Source organism: Chiloscyllium punctatum, chromosome 26 (assembly GCF_047496795.1).
Source record: "Chiloscyllium punctatum isolate Juve2018m chromosome 26, sChiPun1.3, whole genome shotgun sequence".
Classification (NCBI taxonomy): Eukaryota; Metazoa; Chordata; class Chondrichthyes; order Orectolobiformes; family Hemiscylliidae; genus Chiloscyllium; species Chiloscyllium punctatum.
Window position 1 is genome coordinate 3,750,292 of NC_092764.1, and position 20,589 is coordinate 3,770,880.

Sequence of the window (20,589 nt, forward strand, 5' to 3'; positions counted from 1 at the left end):
TGCTGCTGCCTGAGGCCTGCCTCCACCAGCGCTGCCTGGGACTCGATTTTGGGGGCTGCCTGGGACTTGCCTTGGGGGCCTTCCCCAACAGGTCTGCCTCCACCGCAGCTGCGACCGAGGAACTGCCCAGGACTTGCCGGAGGCCTACTTTCCACCACTGCTGTTGCCTGAGGCCTGCCTCCACATCCGCTGCCTGGGACTCGATTTTGGGGGCTGCCTGGGACTTGCCTTGGGGACCCTCCCCAACAGGTCTGCCCCACACCACTACGACCGAGGGCCTACCTGGGACTCGCCTGAGGCCTGCCTCCACCGCTGTTGTCACCTGAGGCAGGTCTCCACCGTCGCTGCCTGGGACTCTCCCAGCAACTTCCACCACTGCTGCTGCCAGAGGCCCGACACCACCACCAGCAGCTGAGGATGGCGAGCCCGAAGGTCGCGGGGCCCAGCCGCACCTACGCCGGGGTAGCCGCTGCCTTAGGCTCGGCTGGCCCAGCCCCGGCTGCAAACCACACCCCCTTCAGGCACCTCACGAAACGCCTGGGGGTCAAGGCCTATCCCCACCCCAATATGACCATCGAGGCCTGCAGCAAGGCCATGGCTAGTGTGGTCGGCCCACTGGCCATCGTCGCTGCGGCCCGGATGTACGGGAAGGCCGTATTTTTCCTGAAGACCGAGCAGACGGTCCACCTGGCCGTGGAGAGGGGGCTCGCTGTGGGCGGGACACATTTGCCCGTCGACCCTCTGGAGGTTACGGCCCAGAGGGTCGTGATCTCCAACGTCCCGCCCTTTATTGCCAGCGAGCTCCTTCTCCCCCACCTCACCACCTTGGGGGAGATCCGGTCAGGGATCCAGCCGCTCCTGCTCGGTCTGAAGGACCCCGCCCTCCGGCACATCTACTCCTTCCGACGCCAGGTGTTTATTTGCCTGGCCCGGGAGGAGGTCACGGAGGGCTCCTTTACCCTCCTCCACGAGGGCGCGGCCTACCGCACCTTCTGGACGGCAGACGGCGTGCGGTGCCACCTGTGCCGCGAGGTGGGGCACATCAGGAGAAACTGCCCCACCCAGAAGGCCGCCCAGCCCTCGCCAACGGATGACGGTGGTGCCGCCGTGCCCACTCCCCCTCCCACAAAGTCAACACCACAGGCCCCGGCACCGGAGCCTGAGCCGGAGGCTTCCGATCCTCCAGCCTCCGGCAGGGAGGGGGGTGAGCGTCCAGCCGGCCGGAAGGCGCTCAGGAAGGCGCGACGCGTCAGGCCCGCCCACGGGGAGACCACCCTATCCCCATCCCCGACACCCAGCCCACGACCTGCCCCGCCCCGGCACGACAATGCCCTTGCGGCCGTGCCATCGTCGCCCCGGCGCGGGAACCCTGACACCCAAACCCCCGAACCCGTACCCGACCCTGACCCCACATCCAACCCCCACCCCGACGGAGAAACCCCTGGGGCTGCGACGCCTGCCCCAGGCCCTGCAACACCTGGCCCCGGGGACCCCGAGCCCAGCCACACCCTGGCACTAACCTGGGGGGGACCACTGCTGCCCGATCTCCCGCAGCCACCGTGTCTCCGGGCCCCGGAGAGGGAACTGGGCCCCTGCCCCGCCCGCCGTCACCTGATAAACCAGGGGCGGGGCAGGAAGTGACACGGCTGACCCTCCCCACCCTGGCCACGCCCCCTGCCTTCCCCCAGCCAATCGTATTCCGGGAAAGGCTGGGGGGAGGGGCCTCAGGCCCCATGACCACCAAGGCGGGCGGGGAGGGAAAGGCCCATAAATCCCCCCCTGCCTCTCTGGGGAAGAGGGGCTGGCCCTTGGAGGGGAGAGATAGTCCTGCAGCGCGCCGGTGGCGCTGCCCCTCTCCGGGGTATGGGCCCACGGTACCCCCCAACAATCCCGCACCGCGGCCTGACCTGCCCAACAACGACGACGAGGGCCGCGGTGCGGGCGTCGACAAAGGACCCTTTACTGGGTCGCCGAGTGGCGGAGGGGAGGTAGGTGTTATCCCCGCTCCTCCCTCCCAGACTGTTGTTCCGGGAGCCTTGGCCCTGGGGGACGATCTTTTCCTGGGGGATGACCTTTTCCCCGAGGAGCCAGGCGTCCCGGTGTCGGGAGGAGAGCGGGGCCCCGAGCCTCCGCCGCCCGACGACCCGAACTCGGGGCGTTCCGGGACGGGGTGCGCCGAGGAAGGTACCGCCGGTGACCCTGGGGGTGGGGTCGCCGGGGGTTCGAGGCCTGTTGGCGGCGCCGGACCAGCCCCCATCCTCTCGGTGGGGGAGGGGTCGGCGACCGAGGGTGACCTCCCGGGGGAGGGTTCGGGATCGGTGGCGGACACTGGGGACGACGCGGACTCTGTCTGCAGTGACGTTTTTGAGTCCCAGGTGCCCCCCGCCGATCTCCCCCTCATCCCCCTCGAGGAACTCCGGGAATTTGTCGAGGAAACTCGAGGTCGCCGGGATAGAGCCCAACTGGCGCTCGACCGCTGGAGCTCTTTTGAAAAAGTTTATTGGTCGGCCCACGCTGCTCGCCAGGCGCCTGGGCTCGACGTCAACGAGCGAAAGCGAGTCAGGAACTTCCTGGGGGCACTCCTGGTGAGGGCGAGGGACTCCTGTGCCCCTCCCTCGTCCTCCCAGTAACTGTACTTGTTTTTTAACTGTACTGGTGGTGGTAGCACAATGCTTCCGACATGGAGACTACTATAGCCAGCCTCAACATCAACGGCAGCAGGGAGTCACAGCGCAGATTCCAGACCCTCTCGGTCCTTCGGGACGGGAGGTATGCGGTGTGCTTCCTGCAAGAAACCCACACTACCCCGGGAGACGAGGCCACCTGGCTCCTGGAGTGGCGAGGGGGGGTCTACATGAGTCACCTCACCCGCAGATCTGGCGGGTTGGCTATCCTGTTGGCCCCGCATTTTCAGCCCGAGATCTTGGGGGTCAGGGAGCCGGTGCCAGGCCGTTTGCTTCACCTGACGGTTCGGCTGGGGGGCGCGGTGCTTCACTTGGTGAACGTATACGCTCCCCTGGCCGGGCCGAGGCAAGCGAGCTTCTTCGAAGAACTGTCCACTCATCTCGCTTCCATCGACGAGAACCAGTGCGTCGTCCTCGGGGGAGATTTTAACTGCGTCCTCGAGGGCAGGGACCACGGCGGTGCCCGCACTGGCTGTGCGTCGGGGAAGAGGTTGGGGGACTTGGTCAAGTCCTTCGACCTGGTGGACGTCTGGCGGACTCTCCATCCCGACTCCATCGCCTTCACCTTCGTGAGGCCTGGGGTCGGAGCGTCCAGAATCGACCGCCTGTACGTTTCGCGGGCGTACGCCTCCTGTTTTCCGAAGGCCTCCACGCGGCAGGTGTCGTGCACGGACCATCACCTGGTGTGGGCGGAACTCCTTCCGTTCGGCGCCAGGCTCGGCTCCGCGTACTGGCACTTTAACAACCTGCTGCTGGAGGACGAGCGGTTCCGGGACTCGTTTCGTCGTTTCTGGGCTGGCTGGAGAAGGAAGCGGGGAAGCTTCCCCTCCCTGAGGCTATGGTGGGACGTGGGCAAGGCTCACGTCCGCGTCTTCTGTCAGGAGTACACGAGGGGGTCGACCAAGAGGCGGAAATCCAGGATCGCGGAGTTGGAGAGGGAGATGCTCGACCTGGAGTCACACCTCGGTCAGCCCGACGCGGACCCGGCCCTGCGCGGGGTGTACGAAGAGAAGAAGGCTACGCTCCGGGACCTGCAGCTCGTCGGGGCTCGGGGCGCGTACGTGAGGTCGCGGATCCAGCTCCTGCAGGACCTGGACCGCGGCTCCCCCTTCTTCTACTCGCTGGAAAAAAGGCGCAGCACCCGTCAGCAGCTCCTTGTGCTGCTGGCCGACAACGGGTCCCTCGTCTCGGATCCGGAGGGAGTCAGGGCCCACGTCCGAAACTATTACACGGCTCTGTTCTCTCCGGATCCGTCCAGCGAGGACGCTCGCAGAGTTCTGTGGGAGGACCTGCCGCAGCTCGGCCCGGAGGACACCGGAAGGCTCGACGCTCCCGTCACTTTAGAGGAGCTGACCGGCGCCCTCGACCGGCTCTCGAGGGGCAAAACCCCGGGGCTGGACGGGCTGACTGTGGAGTTCTTCAGGGCGTTCTGGGACGTCCTGGGGAACGACTACGCACAGGTCCTGGGGGAGTGTCTAAATGCCGGACAGCTGCCCCTTTCTTGGCGCAGGGCGGTCATCGTCCTGCTGCCGAAGAAGGGGGACCTTCGTTCTTTGAAGAACTGGCGTCCGGTCTCCCTCCTCAGCACGGACTACAAAATCTTCGCCAGGGTGTTGTCTTCTCGCCTGGCTTCCGTGCTGGCCCGCATGATTCACCCGGACCAGTCCTACACGGTCCCGGGCCGGAGGATACACGACAACGTCCACCTGGTCCGGGACCTGATCCATTTCTGTCGACGGGCTGGTCTGCCGAGCGCCTTCCTGTCTCTCGACCAGGAGAAGGCGTTCGACAGGGTCGATCACGAGTACCTGCTCGGGACTCTGCGGGCGTTCGGGTTCGGGACGCGGTTCGTCGCCCGGATCCGACTTTTGTACGCCGCCGCAGAGTGTCTGGTTAAAGTTAACGGGTCCCTGACGGCGCCCCTTCGCTTCGGGAGAGGAGTGCGTCAAGGCTGCCCCCTGTCCGGCCAGCTGTATTCCCTGTGCGTGGAGCCTTTCCTGCGCCTCTTGCGGAGGAGGTTGTCGGGGCTGGTTCTGCGCGGCGCGGGCACGGGGGTGGTCCTCTCGGCCTACGCCGACGACGTGCTCCTCACTTTCACCGACCCGGCTGACCTGGGGAGGATGCGCGAGTGCCAGGCCGTGTACTCTGCGGCGTCTTCCGCCAGGATCAACTGGGTCAAGTGTTCCGGACTACTGGTCGGTCCGTGGCGGGTGGACTCTCTGCCGGAGGAGTTACGGGGTTTCAGCTGGAGCACCACCCATCTCCTCTACCTGGGGGTCTACCTCAGCCCGGCTGAGGAATCCTGGCCGGCCAACTGGCAGGAGCTGGAGGCCAAAGTCTCGGCTCGCCTAGGCCGCTGGACAGGACTGCTCCGAGTGCTATCTTACAGGAGTCGAGTGCTGGTCATAAACCAGCTGGTGGCCGCCATGCTGTGGTACCGGCTGGTCACTTTGGTCCCTCCTCCTGGCTTTGTCGCTGACATCCAGAGAACGTTGGTCGACTTCTTCTGGGACAAAAAGATGCACTGGGTCGCCGCGCAGGTTCTGAGTCTCCCTATTGAGGAGGGCGGTCAGTCGCTGGTGTGCGTCCGCACCCAGGTCGCGACGTTCCGCCTTCAGACCTTGCGGCGATACCTTTACGTCGAGCCTCCTCCTAGGTGGTGCGCCCTGGCGACGTATTTTTTCCGCCAGGTGCGTAACCTCAACTACGACACGCAGCTCCTGTTCGTCGACCGCGACGGTTTGGAGGTCGCCCTCAAGGTGCTGCCTGTCTTTTACCAGGACCTGATCACTGTCTGGAACATGGTCGAATCGCGTCGCGCCTACCCTCCGGCTGGAGTAGCGGCTGTCGTCAGGGAGCCGTTGCTCAGGAATCCGCACCTCCGTACTCGCGGGTTCGAGTGGCTGTCGGAGGGGAGGGCCGTGGCGGCGAGGGCGACCAGGGTCGGGGACGTGCTGGGTGCCGGGGGCCTGGGCTGGACGCTGCCGCAGGACATAGCGAGCAGGGCAGCGGTAGACGTCCGGTACGTGGCCACCGCCATCCGACGCCTTAAAACGGCGGTGCTCGGACCCGACGTAGTGCACCGGTTGGAGGACGCTCAGGTGTGCGGAGGGATCCCGTCCGCGCTCACCCCGGCCCGGACGGAATTTCACATTGGCCCCAAGGTCCCGTACTTCCCGCGGGAGCCTGTGCCCCACAACCTGAGCCACCTCCGGAATTTTAATTTTGTTGCTTTTAGGGACATAAAATGGAAGGCCCTGTATCGACTGCTGCTGCACACCGTCCACCTCTTCTCCCTCATCCACCGTCCGGACACGCCTTGGCGTGGCCATTTGCCACCGGGCGGTGGGGATCCCCAGTGGAGGGCTCTCTACGCGGGAGTCCTCCCCCTTTCTCTCGGGGATCTGGGGTGGAGGGTGCTGCACACAGCAGTCCCCTGCAACCGCAGATTGCGGTGGTTCACGGACTCCCAGCCCAACTGCTTGTTCTGTGGCGCTGTGGAGTCCGTGGACCATGTATATATTGGGTGTGGGCGATTGCACTCCCTTTTTGATTTTCTTAAGAACCTTCTCCTCTGTTTCTGGCTGCACTTCAGTCCCACGCTCCTGATCTTCGGGCACCCGGTACGGAGGAGGGAGGGCAGGTCCGAGGACCTCCTCGTGGGTCTGCTCCTGGGCCTGGCCAAACGGGCCATCAACAGGTCCAGGCAGTGGGCCGTGGAGGGAGTCGTTAGGGCCGACTGCCTGCCCCTCTTCCGGGGTTACGTTAGAGCCCGGGTGTCCTTGGAGAAGGAGCACGCGGTGTCCACCAACACCCTGGAGTCGTTCAGGGAGAGGTGGGCACCACAGGGAGTGGAGTGCATCATTTCCCCCTCCAACTCTATTTTGATTTAGTCCCTACCCTCCCCTTCACTGTTTTGCTCACACAGCATTGCCCTGTGGTTTGAAGGGCAGTGCTTGTCACTGGCTACTCGGGTGTTTTCCTATCTTCCTGGTGGTGGAAAATTGAATAAAGATTTGTGCACTTTGTGTCTTTCACTGTGTCTCACACCTGCACACACGCACTATGGGTGCTGGGGATAAAAATAAGCACTACCGCACTTAGGTGGTAGTGTGGGGGTTAAAGGAAAAAAACAAAAAAAAAACAAAACAAAAAAAAAAAAGTAGCAGTGTCCAGCCCGGGTGTCCTTGGAGAAGGAGCACGCGGGTGTCCACCGACACCCTGGAGTTGTGACTGGCCACTCGAGTGTTTCCTTCCAAAAGAAAAAAAATATAAACACAAAAAAAAAGAAAAAAAAGACAAAGAAAAAAAAAAAAAACAATGACTGCAGATGCTGGAAACCAGATTCTGGATTAGTGGTGCTGGAAGAGCACAGCAGTTCAGGCAGCATCCAAGGAGCTTCAAAATCGACATTTCGGGCAAAAGCCCTTCATCAGGAATAAAGGCAGTGAGCCTGAAGCGTGGAGAGATAAGCTAGAGGAGGGTGGGGGTGGGGAGAAAGTAGCATAGAGTACAATGGGTGAGTGGGGGAGGGGATGAAGGTGATAGGTCAAGGAGGAGAGGGTGGAGTGGATAGGTGGAAAAGGAGATAGGCAGGTAGGACAAGTCCGGACAAGTCATGGGGACAGTTACTGAGCTGGAAGTTTAGAACTAGGGTGAGGTGGGGGAAGGGGAAATGAGGAAACTGTTGAAGTCCACATTGATGCCCTGGGGTTGAAGTGTTCCGAGGCAGAAAATGAGGCGTTCTTCCTCCAGGCGTCTGGTGGTGAGGGAGCGGCGGTGAAGGAGGCCCAGGACCTTCATGTCCTCGGCAGAGTGGGAGGGGGAGTTGAAATGTTGGGCCACGGGGCGGTTTGGTTGATTGGTGCGGGTGTCCCGGAGATGTTCCCTAAAGCGCTCTGCTAGGAGGCGCCCAGTCTCCCCAACGTAGAGGAGACCGCATCGGGAGCAACGGATACAATAAATGATATTGGTGGATGTGCAGGTTAAACTTTGATGGATGTGGAAGGCTCCTTTAGGGCCTTGGAGAGAGGTGAGGGATGAGGTGTGGGCACAGGTTTTAAAGTTCCTGCGGTGGCAGGGGAAAGTGCCAGAATGGGAGGGTGGGTTGTTTGGGGGCGTGGACCTGACCAGGTAGTCACGGAGGGAACGGTCTTTGCGGAAGGTGGAAAGGGGTGGGGAGGGAAATATATCCCTGGTAGTGGGGTCTGTTTGGAGGTGGCGGAAATGTCGATGGATGATTTGGTTTATGCGAAGGTTGGTAGGGTGGAAGGTGAGCACCAGGGGCGTTCTGTCCTTGTTAGGGTCAGACATTCTGTTCATTCTGAGAGCTAAAAAAAAGAAGAGGGGTATCAGAAAAAAAAACATGGGTTCTTACACAACAGGGCACTGCTTGTCACTGGCCACTTGGGTGTTGCTTTTCTTCCTGGTGGTGGAAATTGAATAAAGATTCGTACACCTTGTGTCTTTCACTGTGTCTCACACCTGCACACACACACCATGGGTGCTGGGGAAAAAATAAGCACTACCACAGTTAGGCGGTCATGTGGGGGGGGGAACAAATAAAAAAATCCAAGAATGTCAGAGGTTCTATTAAAAAAAATTAAAAATAAACAGGAGTGTTCAAAAAAGAGAAAACAATAATCAGCTGTTCTGCTCACTTTGGGGAGACTGAATCAGTGTCAAGGTCTCTCCATGTGTAAATATGGCGTGACTTGGTGATGGGATACCGGCCTCTGTGGAGTCATTCCAAATACAAATTTGATATGTTTTCTTTAAAGATTTGGTTTTGAGCACATTGCGCTTTTAAGGGAATTTTATTAATTTTAAAGTTTTCACTGTCAGCAGTGTGGGCAATTCTTGTTTCTCTTGACGAGAGAAGGTTGACTGTGAGACATTGGGAGCCTTTAAAGTTCTGAAATGTTTTGATTGAGTGAGTAGAGAAAGAGTGTTTCGCGTTGTGGGGGAGAGCAGAAACAAGACACTGTCACAATGACCCAGAAATCTAATGAGGAATTTAGCAGATGTTTCACTACCAGGTGGGCTTGGCTGTTAATAGTATTGATGGGTAAAGCAATATGAGATATCCTGAGGTTGTGAAAAAAGGTAAAAAGAAACAAAAACATGGAAATGACGGATCTGGTCTGAACTTGTCTTCTGCATCTTGGTACATAAATCCAGTTCAAACCAACCTCTGCTTTACAAGTTCAACAAGAACCACCTGATGAAGGAGCGTCGCTTCGAAAGCTAGTGATTCCAGATAAACCTGTTGCACTTTAACCTGGTGCTGTGTGATTTTTAACTTTGTCCAACACCGGCATCTCCAAATCATAACTTTTTTTTCTGTCATTAGAATTGTTGCAAGATTTTATTCTTTCAGTTTTGGTACTCAGGTTGGATAACGAAATGAAGATTTATGTAGAGTGCTGATAAAGTTAGATGAAGAAGAGTAGAATAGATCAGAATAATAACTTATTGTCGATTGTACTTTTATTTAAAAAATGAAAATTGTTTAAGTCGCTGAACTCTGGCGCCTATATTAATTACAGAAATCATATATTTGTTTAAAAAAATTAAGACAAAGTCCACGTTTATTCATGAGTTCCCGGGTGGACGTGGCTGGAGTGGAGCACGAAGGACAGTATTGACTGGATGGGCTGAATAACCCTGAACACACACAGTCACATGGGTAGGAGATACCTTCATCAAAGATGGCGGACTTCAATTTATACCAAGTGGAATTTCCCATGAGGCTTAACTGGACTGCGATCACTGGAGGAAAACTGGCGGCCGGGAGTACGCAGCCGCAGTTACAGGGAAGCCGGCGGCCGGGAGTACGCAGCCGCAGGAGAGCCGGCGGCCGGGAGTACGCAGCCGCAGTTACTGGGAAGCCGCCATGTTGCTGTCAGAGCGGAGTGGGCCTGCGGCCTCAGGCGGGTTTTGAATCGACACCGAAAGAGAAGCGGCTCGAGCCGGGGCCGGGAGCGGAGGACATTCCGACTCTCCGTCACCATGGGGCGGGCAGAGGCGCAGCGGCCTGGCGGACACCGCGGCGACAATGTGAGGGAACCGAGTCGGTGAAGATGGCGGCGGCGGAGCGGCGGGAGGTCTCCCTGATGGGAGGCTTCATCCTCGGTGAGAGGGCCGGGGTCCGGGGGGGTCCCGGGGCCGGTCCCGGGCCGGGGGGGGGGGGTCCGGGGGGGTCCCGGGGGAGGTGGGGGGGAAGAGGGGAGAGAGAGAGAGAGAGAGAGATATGGGGGGTCCCGGGGGAGGGGAGATCCCGGGGGGTCCCGGGCCGGGGGGGTCCCGGGGGGAGGGGAGATCCCGGGGGGTCCCGGCCGGGGGGTCCGGGGGGTCCCGGGGGGAGGGGAGATCCCGGGGGGTCCCGGGCCGGGGGGGGGGGTCCCGGGGGGAGGGGAGATCCCGGGGGGTCCCGGGCCGGGGGGTCCCGGGGGGAGGGGAGATCCCGGGGGGTCCCGGGCCGGGGGGGGGGGGGTCCCGGGCCGGGGGGGGGGGGTCCCGGGGGGAGGGGAGATCCCGGGGGGTCCCGGGCCGGGGGGGGGGTCCCGGGCCGGGGGGGGGGGGGGGTCCCGGGCCGGGGGGGGGGGGGGTCCCGGGGGGAGGGGAGGGGAGATCCCGGGGGGTCCCGGGCCGGGGGGGGGGGGTCCCGGGGGGAGGGGAGGGGAGATCCCGGGGGGTCCCGGGCCGGGGGGGGGGGGGGTCCCGGGGGGAGGGGAGGGGAGGGGAGATCCCGGGGGGTCCCGGGCCGGGGGGAGGGGAGGGGAGATCCCGGGGGGTCCCGGGCCGGGGGGGGGGAAGGGGGGGGGGGGAAGGGGGGAGGGGGGGGGGTCCCGGGGGGAGGGGAGGGGAGATCCCGGGGGGTCCCGGGCCGGGGGGGGGTCCCGGGGGGAGGGGAGGGGAGATCCCGGGGGGTCCCGGGCCGGGGGGGGAGGGAGGGGGGGGGGGAGGGGAGATCCCGGGGGGGTCCCGGGCCGGGGGGGTGGTCCCGGGGGGAGGGGAGATCCCGGGGGGTCCCGGGCCGGGGGGGTGGTCCCGGGGGGAGGGGAGATCCCGGGGGGTCCCGGGCCGGGGGGGGGGGTCCCGGGGGGGAGGGGAGATCCCGGGGGGAGGGGAGATCCCGGGGGGGTCCCGGGCCGGGGGGGTGGTCCCGGGGGGAGGGGAGATCCCGGGGGGTCCCGGGCCGGGGGGGGGGGGGGGGGGGGGGGGAGGTTGGGGATGGGCTGGAGGACCGTGCCCTCAAGGACAGGGAGCACTGGGAGAGACTGGTCTGAATGGTGAGGCTAAAATAGAAAATAAATCTCAAAATAATGGAGGAAGAGAGAGAGAGATTTAATGATCCAGGTACATAATTCATCAAAATGTTATCAACACTGACAGAAAATACTGAGGTCGTGGTGTTGGACCAGGTGAAACATCACATCACACCAGGTTATAGTCCAGCAGGAAAAAGGTGAAGACGGAAGATGTTGGAGATCAGAGTCCAGAGAGTGTGGGGCTGGAAAAGCACAACAGGGTCAGGCAGCTTCCGAGGACCAGGGGAACCGACATTTCAGGCATAAGTCCTTCATCAGGACATTCCTGAGGAAACATCGACTCTCCTGCTCCTCAGATGCTGCCTGACCTGTGCTTTTCCAGCACCACACTCTCGATTATAGCCCAACAAGTTTATTAGGAAGTACTAGCTTCCAGAGTGCTGCTCCTCCACCAGGCACAATCGTACCACACAGAATTTGTAGTAAACTCCAGGAAACTCAGTCTGTCCTTGACTGTTGTCAAAGTCAATTTTATGTATTAACTCAACGTGATGTGTTAATCGCTCCACCTCCCATATTAATTCAGGAATGTTGGGTGAGCTCATAATCAGATCAGCCAATGATTTTCCTCAGTGGAGCAGCAGGGCTTGAAGGTCTGAATGACCATCTGCTCCTAGTTTGGATTTTGAAGGAGTGACTCTGGAGTATATTGTGCATTTCTCACACTGTAACAGTCGCCTCTTTCAAGAGGCTGTCACTGATGAGATCCAGCAACACGTGGCCTATGGCAGCTCAGCCCTCTGTAAATCTTAGTGCTGTCATTGAAGCAAGCTGCCCCAGTACTGAGGTGAGATTCCAGCAAAATGAACTATGATGGATTGGACACAGTGTCCAGAAGGTGGAAAGTAACCCCCACCCCCTGTCAGCTCCCGATCCCTCGATCCTAAGTGTCTTCCAAGGATGGCACAAGAAAGTGCTGACACTTTGAAGTTCATCATGAAGCACTGCAGTATTGACAGTAATAATTAGGAGGAGCTTGCAATCAATTATTCAAAACAGTAATCTACATCAAATTATGAGTCAGAACCTTTTTCATGATGAGGCACAAGTTCAGTATTTAGGTAGTGCAGCATTGTCAGACAGTCAGTACTGAGAGAGTTTGGCACTGTTGGAATTATCTTTTGGATGAGACATTAAAATGAGGCTACTTCTGGGCTCTTGTGTTTAAATGAAACATTCCAGGGTATTACTTTGAATAAGAACAAAGGAAATGAACTTCTATATGATATTAATCAGGATCCCACCAGCTGCACATCATCCTAGCTTGGAACTAACTCACTGTTCCTTCAGTGTCGCTGGGTCAGAATTTGAGAACTCCTTTTCTGCCAGCACTGTGGTTGGACTGCAGCAGTTCAATAAGACACTGGATTAGAGTGGTGCTGGAAGAGCACAGCAGTTCAGGCAGCATCCAACGAGCAGCAAAATCGATGTTTCGGGCAAAAGCCCTTCATCAGGAATAAAGGCAGTGAGCCTGAAGCATGGAGAGATAAGCTAGAGGAGGGTGGGGACCTGGACCATCTCTGACACCTCCCTCCCCTTCCTGGACCTCTCCATCTCCATTAGTGACGACCGACTTGACGCTGACATTTTTTACAAACCCACCGACTCCCATAGCTACCTGGATTACACCTCTTCCCACCCTATCTCTTGCAAAAATGCCATCCCGTATTCCCAATTTCTCCGCCTCCGCCGTATCTGCTCCCAGGAGGACCAGTTCCACCATAGGACACACCAGATGGCCTCCTTCTTTAGAGACCGCAATTTCCCTTCCCACGTGGTTAAAGATGCCCTCCAACGCATCTCGTCCACATCCCGCACCTCCGCCCTCAGACCCCACCCCTCCAACCGTAACAAGGACAGAACGCCCCTGGTGCTCACCTTCCACCCTACAAACCTTCGCATCAACCAAATCATCCACCGACATTTCCGCCACCTCCAAAAAGACACCACTACCAGGGATATATTTCCCTCCCCACCCCTTTCCGCCTTCTGCAAAAACTGTTCCCTCCGTGACTACCTGGTCAGGTCCACACCCCCTACAACCCACCCTCCCATCCTGGCACTTTCCCCTGCCACCGCAGGAACTGTAAAACCTGTGCCCACACCTCCTCCCTCACCTGTATCCAAGGCCCTAAAGGAGCCTTCCACATCCATCAAAGTTTTACCTGCACATCCACTAATATCATTTATTGTATCCGTTGCTCCCGATGCGGTCTCCTCTACATTGGGGAGACTGGGCGCCTCCTAGCAGAGCGCTTTAGGGAACATCTCCGAGACACCCGCACCAATCAACCAAACCGCCCCGTGGCCCAACATTTCAACTCCCCCTCCCACTCTGCCGAGGACATGGAGGTCCTGGGCCTCCTTCCCCGCCGCTCCCTCACCACCAGACACCTGGAGGAAGAACGCCTCATCTTCCGCCTCGGAACACTTCAACCCCAGGGCATCAATGTGGACTTCAACAGCTTCCTCATTTCCCCTTCCCCCACCTCACCCTAGTTTCAAACTTCTAGCTCAGTTACTGTTTCCTTGACTTGTCCGACCTGCCTATCTTCTTTTCCACCTATCCACTCCACCCTCTCCTCCTTGACCTATCACCTTCATCTCCTCCCCCACTCACCCATTGTACTCTATGCTACCCCTTGTTTTTACCTTGTTCAATAAGACAGCTCACTGCCACCTTATCCAGGCTGATAAGGGATGGGCAATAATTGCTGTACTAACCTGTGACATCCACTTCCTGGGGATAATTAAATCAATTTAGAGCAGATGAGCAGTTAATTGTTGGGCCTGTTTGTTTTGTGAGTGTTTCTTTATTTAACTGGAAGCAATTTTGATAGACTGTGCCTATATTTATATTGTTTGTTCTGATGAAATATTAATGGATTTAAAATTTAGGGTGTTAGGGACAGAAGATGCTTTCTATTTTTAATCAATGTTTATGTTTATTGAAACCTTAACTAAAAGGTTGAGTTATTCCAACATGAAATAAATGAAATGATGTGCTAATGGAAACATTTTTGGGATTGGAATTTGTAAATGTGGTTGTGAAACTGCTTTTGAATTTGCCTGGATGTGTAATGTATACTTGGAGTAGTTTAATGATTTCTGGACCCAATGGATTTAGAACAACTTGTTGACTGAGTTGATGTTGTCTGTGTGGATTTTTGTTTCATTATATTGTGACATGAATACTCCCTGTGGTACTTAAATGTTTTGATTGTTCAATGTGTTTCAATTTGCTGTGTATTAATTGGTTGTTGATTTGATGTTGAGAGGCAATGGACTAGATTTGACCCTCAAACCACAACCACCCATGACTGAAAGATTCTGCTTTTGAACTCTCAGATACAGTTCTGATTTTCTGTCAGGACTCTTTTTTTTCGCTATTCCTGAAAGAAAATGAACCTTGCCTTGAAAGAATCAAGGAATAGAATATCACAGCACAGGAGGAAGCTATCGTGGACCAGAATGCCTATGTTGACTCTGAGTTATTGAAAAAATATCACTTCCCTCAAACTGCTCAATTTTCTCCTTTTTAAGTATTTATTCAGGTGCTTTTTAAAAGCTATTGATAAATCTACAAGGCACAAGTCAGGAGTGTGTGGAGTATTCCCCATTAGTCTGGATGGGTGCAGCTCCAACAACTCAATAAGCCTGACACCATCCAAGACAAAGTGACCTGGTTGATTGGCACCACCTCCACAAGCATCCCCTCCCTCCACCATTGATGCTCAGTAGTAGCAGTGTGTACTATCCACAAGATGCACTGCAGAAATTCACCAAATACGCTTAGCACCTTCTGAGCTGTCACTGGGATCACTTTCATCCAGAAGGACAAGGGCAGCAGAGACATGGCAACACTACCACCTAAACATTCCCCTCCAAGCCGCTCACCATCCTGGCTTGGAAATATTTCACAGTTTCTTCAGTGCTGCTGAGTCAAAATCCTGAAATTCCCTCCCTAAGGGCATTATGATGCAGCACAATGACTGCAGCTGTTCAAAAAACCAGCTCAGCATCACTATCTAAAGGGCAACTAGGGGAGGGCAATAGATGTTGGTCCAGCCAGTGATACCCACGTCCATGTTTTAGGAAAAAGTACTTCCACTGCACTTTCGGGCAGTGCATTCCAGATCACAATATAACACGCAAAAAAAAAAACTCCTACCTCCCCTGGTAGCAGTTTGCACAACTGCAGGATGACCTAAAGCATCTGTTCCTGAATTGTGCATTTGAAACTTTGGAGGAGCCTTTACAACCCCTCCAACATCTCTGCTTTAGTTTGGACGTTCCTCATCTATACTGTAACTGTCATTTCTTTGATTCTGTTACCTGTACTGAACACAAGTTTGATCAATCAGATCTTTGAAATGTTTAACTCCAATAAGACTGAATAAGATGTTTGGGTGATGGGGATGTCAAGGGAGATACAAGTCTGCATTTTCACTCCCCTCAGGATTCTGACATTACTGGATGTCCTTTATGTTTTTTTTATAAATATCTTTATTAGCAAATTTTTTTAACATTACGAACATATAAAATTATTGAAAAATTCAATCAATAACAAATATCAATATAATGAAAAGAAATACAAGTTACAATACAACTACTGTCTACTAACTACTAACCTACCCTCTTATACAAAACAAACCCTAACACTGTGCAAAGCAACACCAAAAAAACGAAAGAAAAGCAAAACATAAACCAAAACAAACACAATACAGAACAGCTATGCTCAGCGCAGAGCTCCCAAACTGAGGAACGGGAGCATCGTACATATACCGTATTAACTCAGGAGACCCCCCCCCCCCCCCCTCCAGGGCCCAGGGCTTGACAAATCTAACCATCCTGGTTAAACAAACACCCTAGTTAAGGTAACTGACAAATCTATATCCAAATAACTCAAGTAGGGCTGCCATGTCTTATAAAAATGGTCTGTTGTGTGGTGCACCATGTTTGTAAAAACGTCCAAGGGAATGTGCTCCATAATTAATTTCTGCCGTCCTAGCAAGCCCGGCGAGTTCTCAGACACCCAATTCATCAGAATATTCTTCCGTGTACAGTATGCAAGAATATTAAATAGTTTCTTCCCATGCCCATCTAAAGATGGTAAATTCGGTAAACCTGAGAGGAGCGATATTGGGTCTACTTTGACTTCAGTCCTCAATACCCTCCCTATCTCTCCCGCCACAGCGCTCCAGTAAACACGGAGCCTGTGGCATGTCCGGAAGCAATGGGTAAGAATACCTACACTTATTTTACATTTGGGGCACACTGAAGATGCCCCTTTTTTAAACTTGGCCAGACGGTCTGGTGCCAGATGAGCCCTGTGCAGAATTCTTAACTGTGTAGCGCATGTCCTGTTACAGATTGAGATCTTTCGAGTATTCTCCCATATGTTCTCTCCCATGTTTCAGAAGAGATCTCCACTTCCAGCTCTTGCTCCCAGACCCCTCATAACTGGTTAATATCCTGCCACCCAACAGGCGATAGAGGGCACTAACTGAAAGGGTGCTTGTGGAGCGCAGCAACAATCTCTCTGTATCTGGCTTATAGGGCTTAGGGAGAAGCGTAGTCTTCTGGATGCAATCCCTAACCTGAAAAAAATGGAAAAGGTCTCTGCTGGACAACCCGTATTTGTGACTCAGTTGCTCAAAAGACATCATAACCTCCCAATAGAAACTCCTCTCGCTGCCCATAGTTTGAACCCTGAGTCCATCATCCCTGGTCGGAACCCTGGCATGTCAACTATAGGTGTAAGTGACGAAGTCTTGGATAAACAACCCTCACTCTGACACATCGCCCTCCAAGCCTTGACGGTACTAATGACAATGGGGTTCCGGCAGTGGTCCATAACTGGTCTCATCCTATCCATGAACAACAGGTTAATAAGAGGGCACTTTGCCTGGGAGGCCTCAATATCCAGCCATGTTAAGTTTAGATCATTACCTACCCAATCGCAGACAAAGGACAGCAGGGAACTTGATTGATACCTCCTGATGTCTGGGAAATCAACTCCTCCCCCTCGAGGCAACTGCAATTTAGTAAGTTTGATGAGGGGCCGCCCACGATGCCAGACAAAGGAACCAAACCATTCCATAAGCTTCTGCAGCGTTGACCTGGGAAACATTATAGGGAGCATACGCATGGGATAAAGCAAACAAGGAAGAACATTCATCTTAATGAGAGATATTCGGCCCAACCATGAAATTGGAAGAGTCTCCCATCTCTGGATATCTCGCCTAATATTGTCGAACAAGTGAGCAAAGTTAGTCCGAAATAACAGATCAAACTTGGGGGTAATAAAAATGCCTAGGTACCAGAATCCTGTCCGTGTCCACTTAAAAGGGAACTTAGGGCCACCTTCAACTTCTGGCACATCCTGAAGGTTCCCCGAAGGCATAGCCTCTGATTTTGCAAAGTTAATCTTATTTCCTGAAATAGCCCCAAATGAATTGGTACATTGTATCAAATGGGGTACGGAGGTGATTGGGTTCGATAAAAACAGAAGGACATCATCCGTGTACAGTGTAATCTTGTGTGCCCTCAATCCCACTTCCGGAGCGGTTATGTAGGCGTTCTGACGAATGGTCTCTGCCAGCAGCTCTATCACCAACGTAAATGACAGCGGTGAGAGGGGGCAGCCTTCCCGACTACCCCGACCAATCCTTAAGGTTCCCAGACTTCACCCCGTTGGTGATGACCACGGCCAGAGGGTGGTGATATAAAACCTCCACCCACCTGGCAAAGACCCCACCCAACCCAAACTATTCTAAGACATAAAATAGATACGGCCATTCCACTTGGTCAAATGCTTTCTCTGCATCTAAGGAAATCACTAACCCTTGAATCGATCGTTGCTGACAAATTTGGACCACACTCAGCAACCTTCTAATATTATTACAGGATCTACGGCCCCTTATAAAGTTTGCCTGGTCCTCTTTAAATATCCACCAGCCCCAACTCCTCGCACAACGTCAACCACCTGTTTGGCCTGCGAAGAAATAGTTGGGGGCCCACAAGGCATCCTGTCCACTGTCGGAGCCAAAAGACAATTAAAATCCCCCCCCCCCTATAATAATGTGCTGTGTTCCAAAAGCACTCAACTTAGAAAGCACTAATCAAAAATTTGAGGGGATGCGCTGGAGGACAGTGGACATTTAAAATGCCATATTCCTCCCCATGTGTCAGGGCTTTAAGTATCACAAACCGTCCCTGCTCTAATAATGTGAACGGAAGAGTTTTCTGGATAAGTACCACCACTCCCCTACTTTTAGTTGTAAAGGATGAAAATAATACCTGGTCATAACCCCCCTGTTATAATTTCAGGTGTTCCCCATCATCAAGATGGGTTTCCTGCAACAAAGCGATATCAACTCTTTCCCTCTTAAGGCTAGAAAGCACTTTTTTCCTTTTAACAGGCGAATGGCTTTCCTTAATGTTCCAGGTGCACCATTTAATAAGACACTTAGCCATATCTCCTTTCAGAAGCCCTTGAACCTCCTCGGGGGGAGAACCCTGCTTACAAAGTGCTGAGCATAAGTAAATAAAGATTCGTAGAGTTGAAGAACTATATATACAAAAATTACACTATCACAACTATAAACAACCATTACTACCAAAAAACTCCAGAGAAAATCAACTATAAAACCTTGAATAGAAGACTCTTCCCCTTGCCCATGGGGACTCCCCCTACCCATCCCCTCCTTCACAGCTCCTTCAAACCTGGACTGTGCCCCAGCCTTAGGCCAGAAAAAAACAAGGAGCTGATCATTAAATCAAAAGACCAAGTCAGGATGAGCCCTCCACCCATCCCTGGCTTCATGACACCCCTACTTGTGACTAAAAGAGAAGCAGAACAAACAAAAAAAAGGGGGAGAGACAACAAAGAACATCCACAAATTTTCCCATCAGAAAATCCAGGTATTTAAAAAAAAGGAGCAACTTATTCCAAAGTCTTTTCTCCCCTTTCCAAAAAGGAGAAAGAAAGGAATAAAAAAAAGGAAGGGAAAACATGGGGAAAGCTAGAAAAGAAAACAAACATTAACCATATTCTTCAGGCCAATCCGTCTGTTTTAAAGTGTCCACAAAGTTTTTATCTTTATCTGCTGAGTCACATGTATAAACTGAGTCGTCATGGCTGAAATGAAGCACTGTGGGGTATCTCATGGAGTACTGGATGCCCAGGTTCCTCAGCCTCTTTTTAACTTCATCGAAGGACTTCCTCTTTCAAATTACAGCTGCTGAAAAATCCTGGAAAAACATGATTTTTTGACCCCTTGTACAGCAGTGCCTGCAGATCATTTCCCAGTAATCTAGAAGCTTCTATGACTTTGCTTGTCCTTATATGAATGGAAGTGCACTAGGAACGAGCAGGGATGCTGCACCGGCCCTGACCTGTGCACTGTAACCCGATACACCCTTTCAATCTGAAGCCTGCTGGACTCAAATGTGAAGGCCCAAAAACTTCAGCAGCCAGCTTTCAAAGAAGCTCACTGGCTGCTCACCTTCCTCACCTTCAGGGAGCCCGACAGTTCAGACATTTATCCTCTGACCTTGATTTTCAAGGTCGTCGATATGGTCTCACAAGGCCTGTCCCTCTCGCTCCAGCACCTGGATCTGACTGGATGAGGACTCCATCGCAGCTTCCAAGGCCCTAGTTCGACCCTCCACCTCCTCCAGCCTCTCCCCGAGGCCCTGGATCTCCTGCTCACGCTTCTGCAGCATGGATGTGATAGGTTGGACCTGGGCACGAATCTCCCCACGGATTTCCTCAATCGCAGCCCCAACTTTCAAGGTAAGTCTCTCCATCGCCGCAGCCAATTCCTGTGAGTCTGTCAGGTCCCCGGGGGGGTTCAGGAGAGGCTGCTGCTGTTGCAGTCTCTGGTGTGGTAGGTGCTGCAGGGGAGTGTCCTCCCAGCTGCTGTTTGCTTGCTCCTTTTCCCTTTGGCATCCTCCCACTCCCAAATATTAACAAATATGTGTTCTGTAAGATTTTAAACTAATAATTCCACCACATAAGCTGGCCAGGGATGGCAAAAAACACCAGTATGCCTCCTCTGTTAGGCAGAGCTGTCCACAGCAGTTCTACAGAATCGCCACCATCTTGCTGAGTCCCATCTGAAATTTTTAAGGTTTTTGCATCTTGTTCCTGACTGTACCATCAAAGCAAAACATTCTCTATGTTTCAGTCTCCACAGATGCTGCCAGACCTGCTGGGTTTATCCAGTACTTCCTGTCTTTATTTGAGACTCCCAGTATCCATCATAATTTGCTTTTCTTGAAGGGAATAGTTTACTTTACCCCATTTTACCACTTTAAATATCATAATGAAATCATCTTTAATCTTCTATATTTAAAGGAATACATGATGGAGGTGAGGAAACTCTTCTTTCCAAAGGTTAAGAGTCTGTGGAATTCTCTTGCCCAGAGAGTGGTGGAGATAGGATCCTTAAATATTTGTAAGGTAGAGGTGGATAGATTCTCAACTAACAGGAGTCCAAAGCTATAGGAGGAGGGTGAAAATGTGGAGTTGAGGCCACAACCAGATCAGCTCAGATCTTATTGAA

At 54.2% G+C, this 20,589-nt stretch overlaps 1 protein-coding gene across 1 annotated transcript in view; it reads left to right on the top strand.

The window, feature by feature from the left end:
* The first annotated feature begins 9,559 nt into the window (after positions 1-9,559).
* The window catches only part of lrp3 (low density lipoprotein receptor-related protein 3), a 28,077-nt gene continuing 17,047 nt past the window's right edge, over positions 9,560-20,589 (top strand). The window contains exon 1 of the mRNA XM_072595785.1: positions 9,560-9,818. Coding sequence (XP_072451886.1) covers positions 9,767-9,818 — 52 coding nt within the window. The 5' untranslated portion in view covers positions 9,560-9,766. The remainder of the gene's footprint in view (positions 9,819-20,589) is intronic.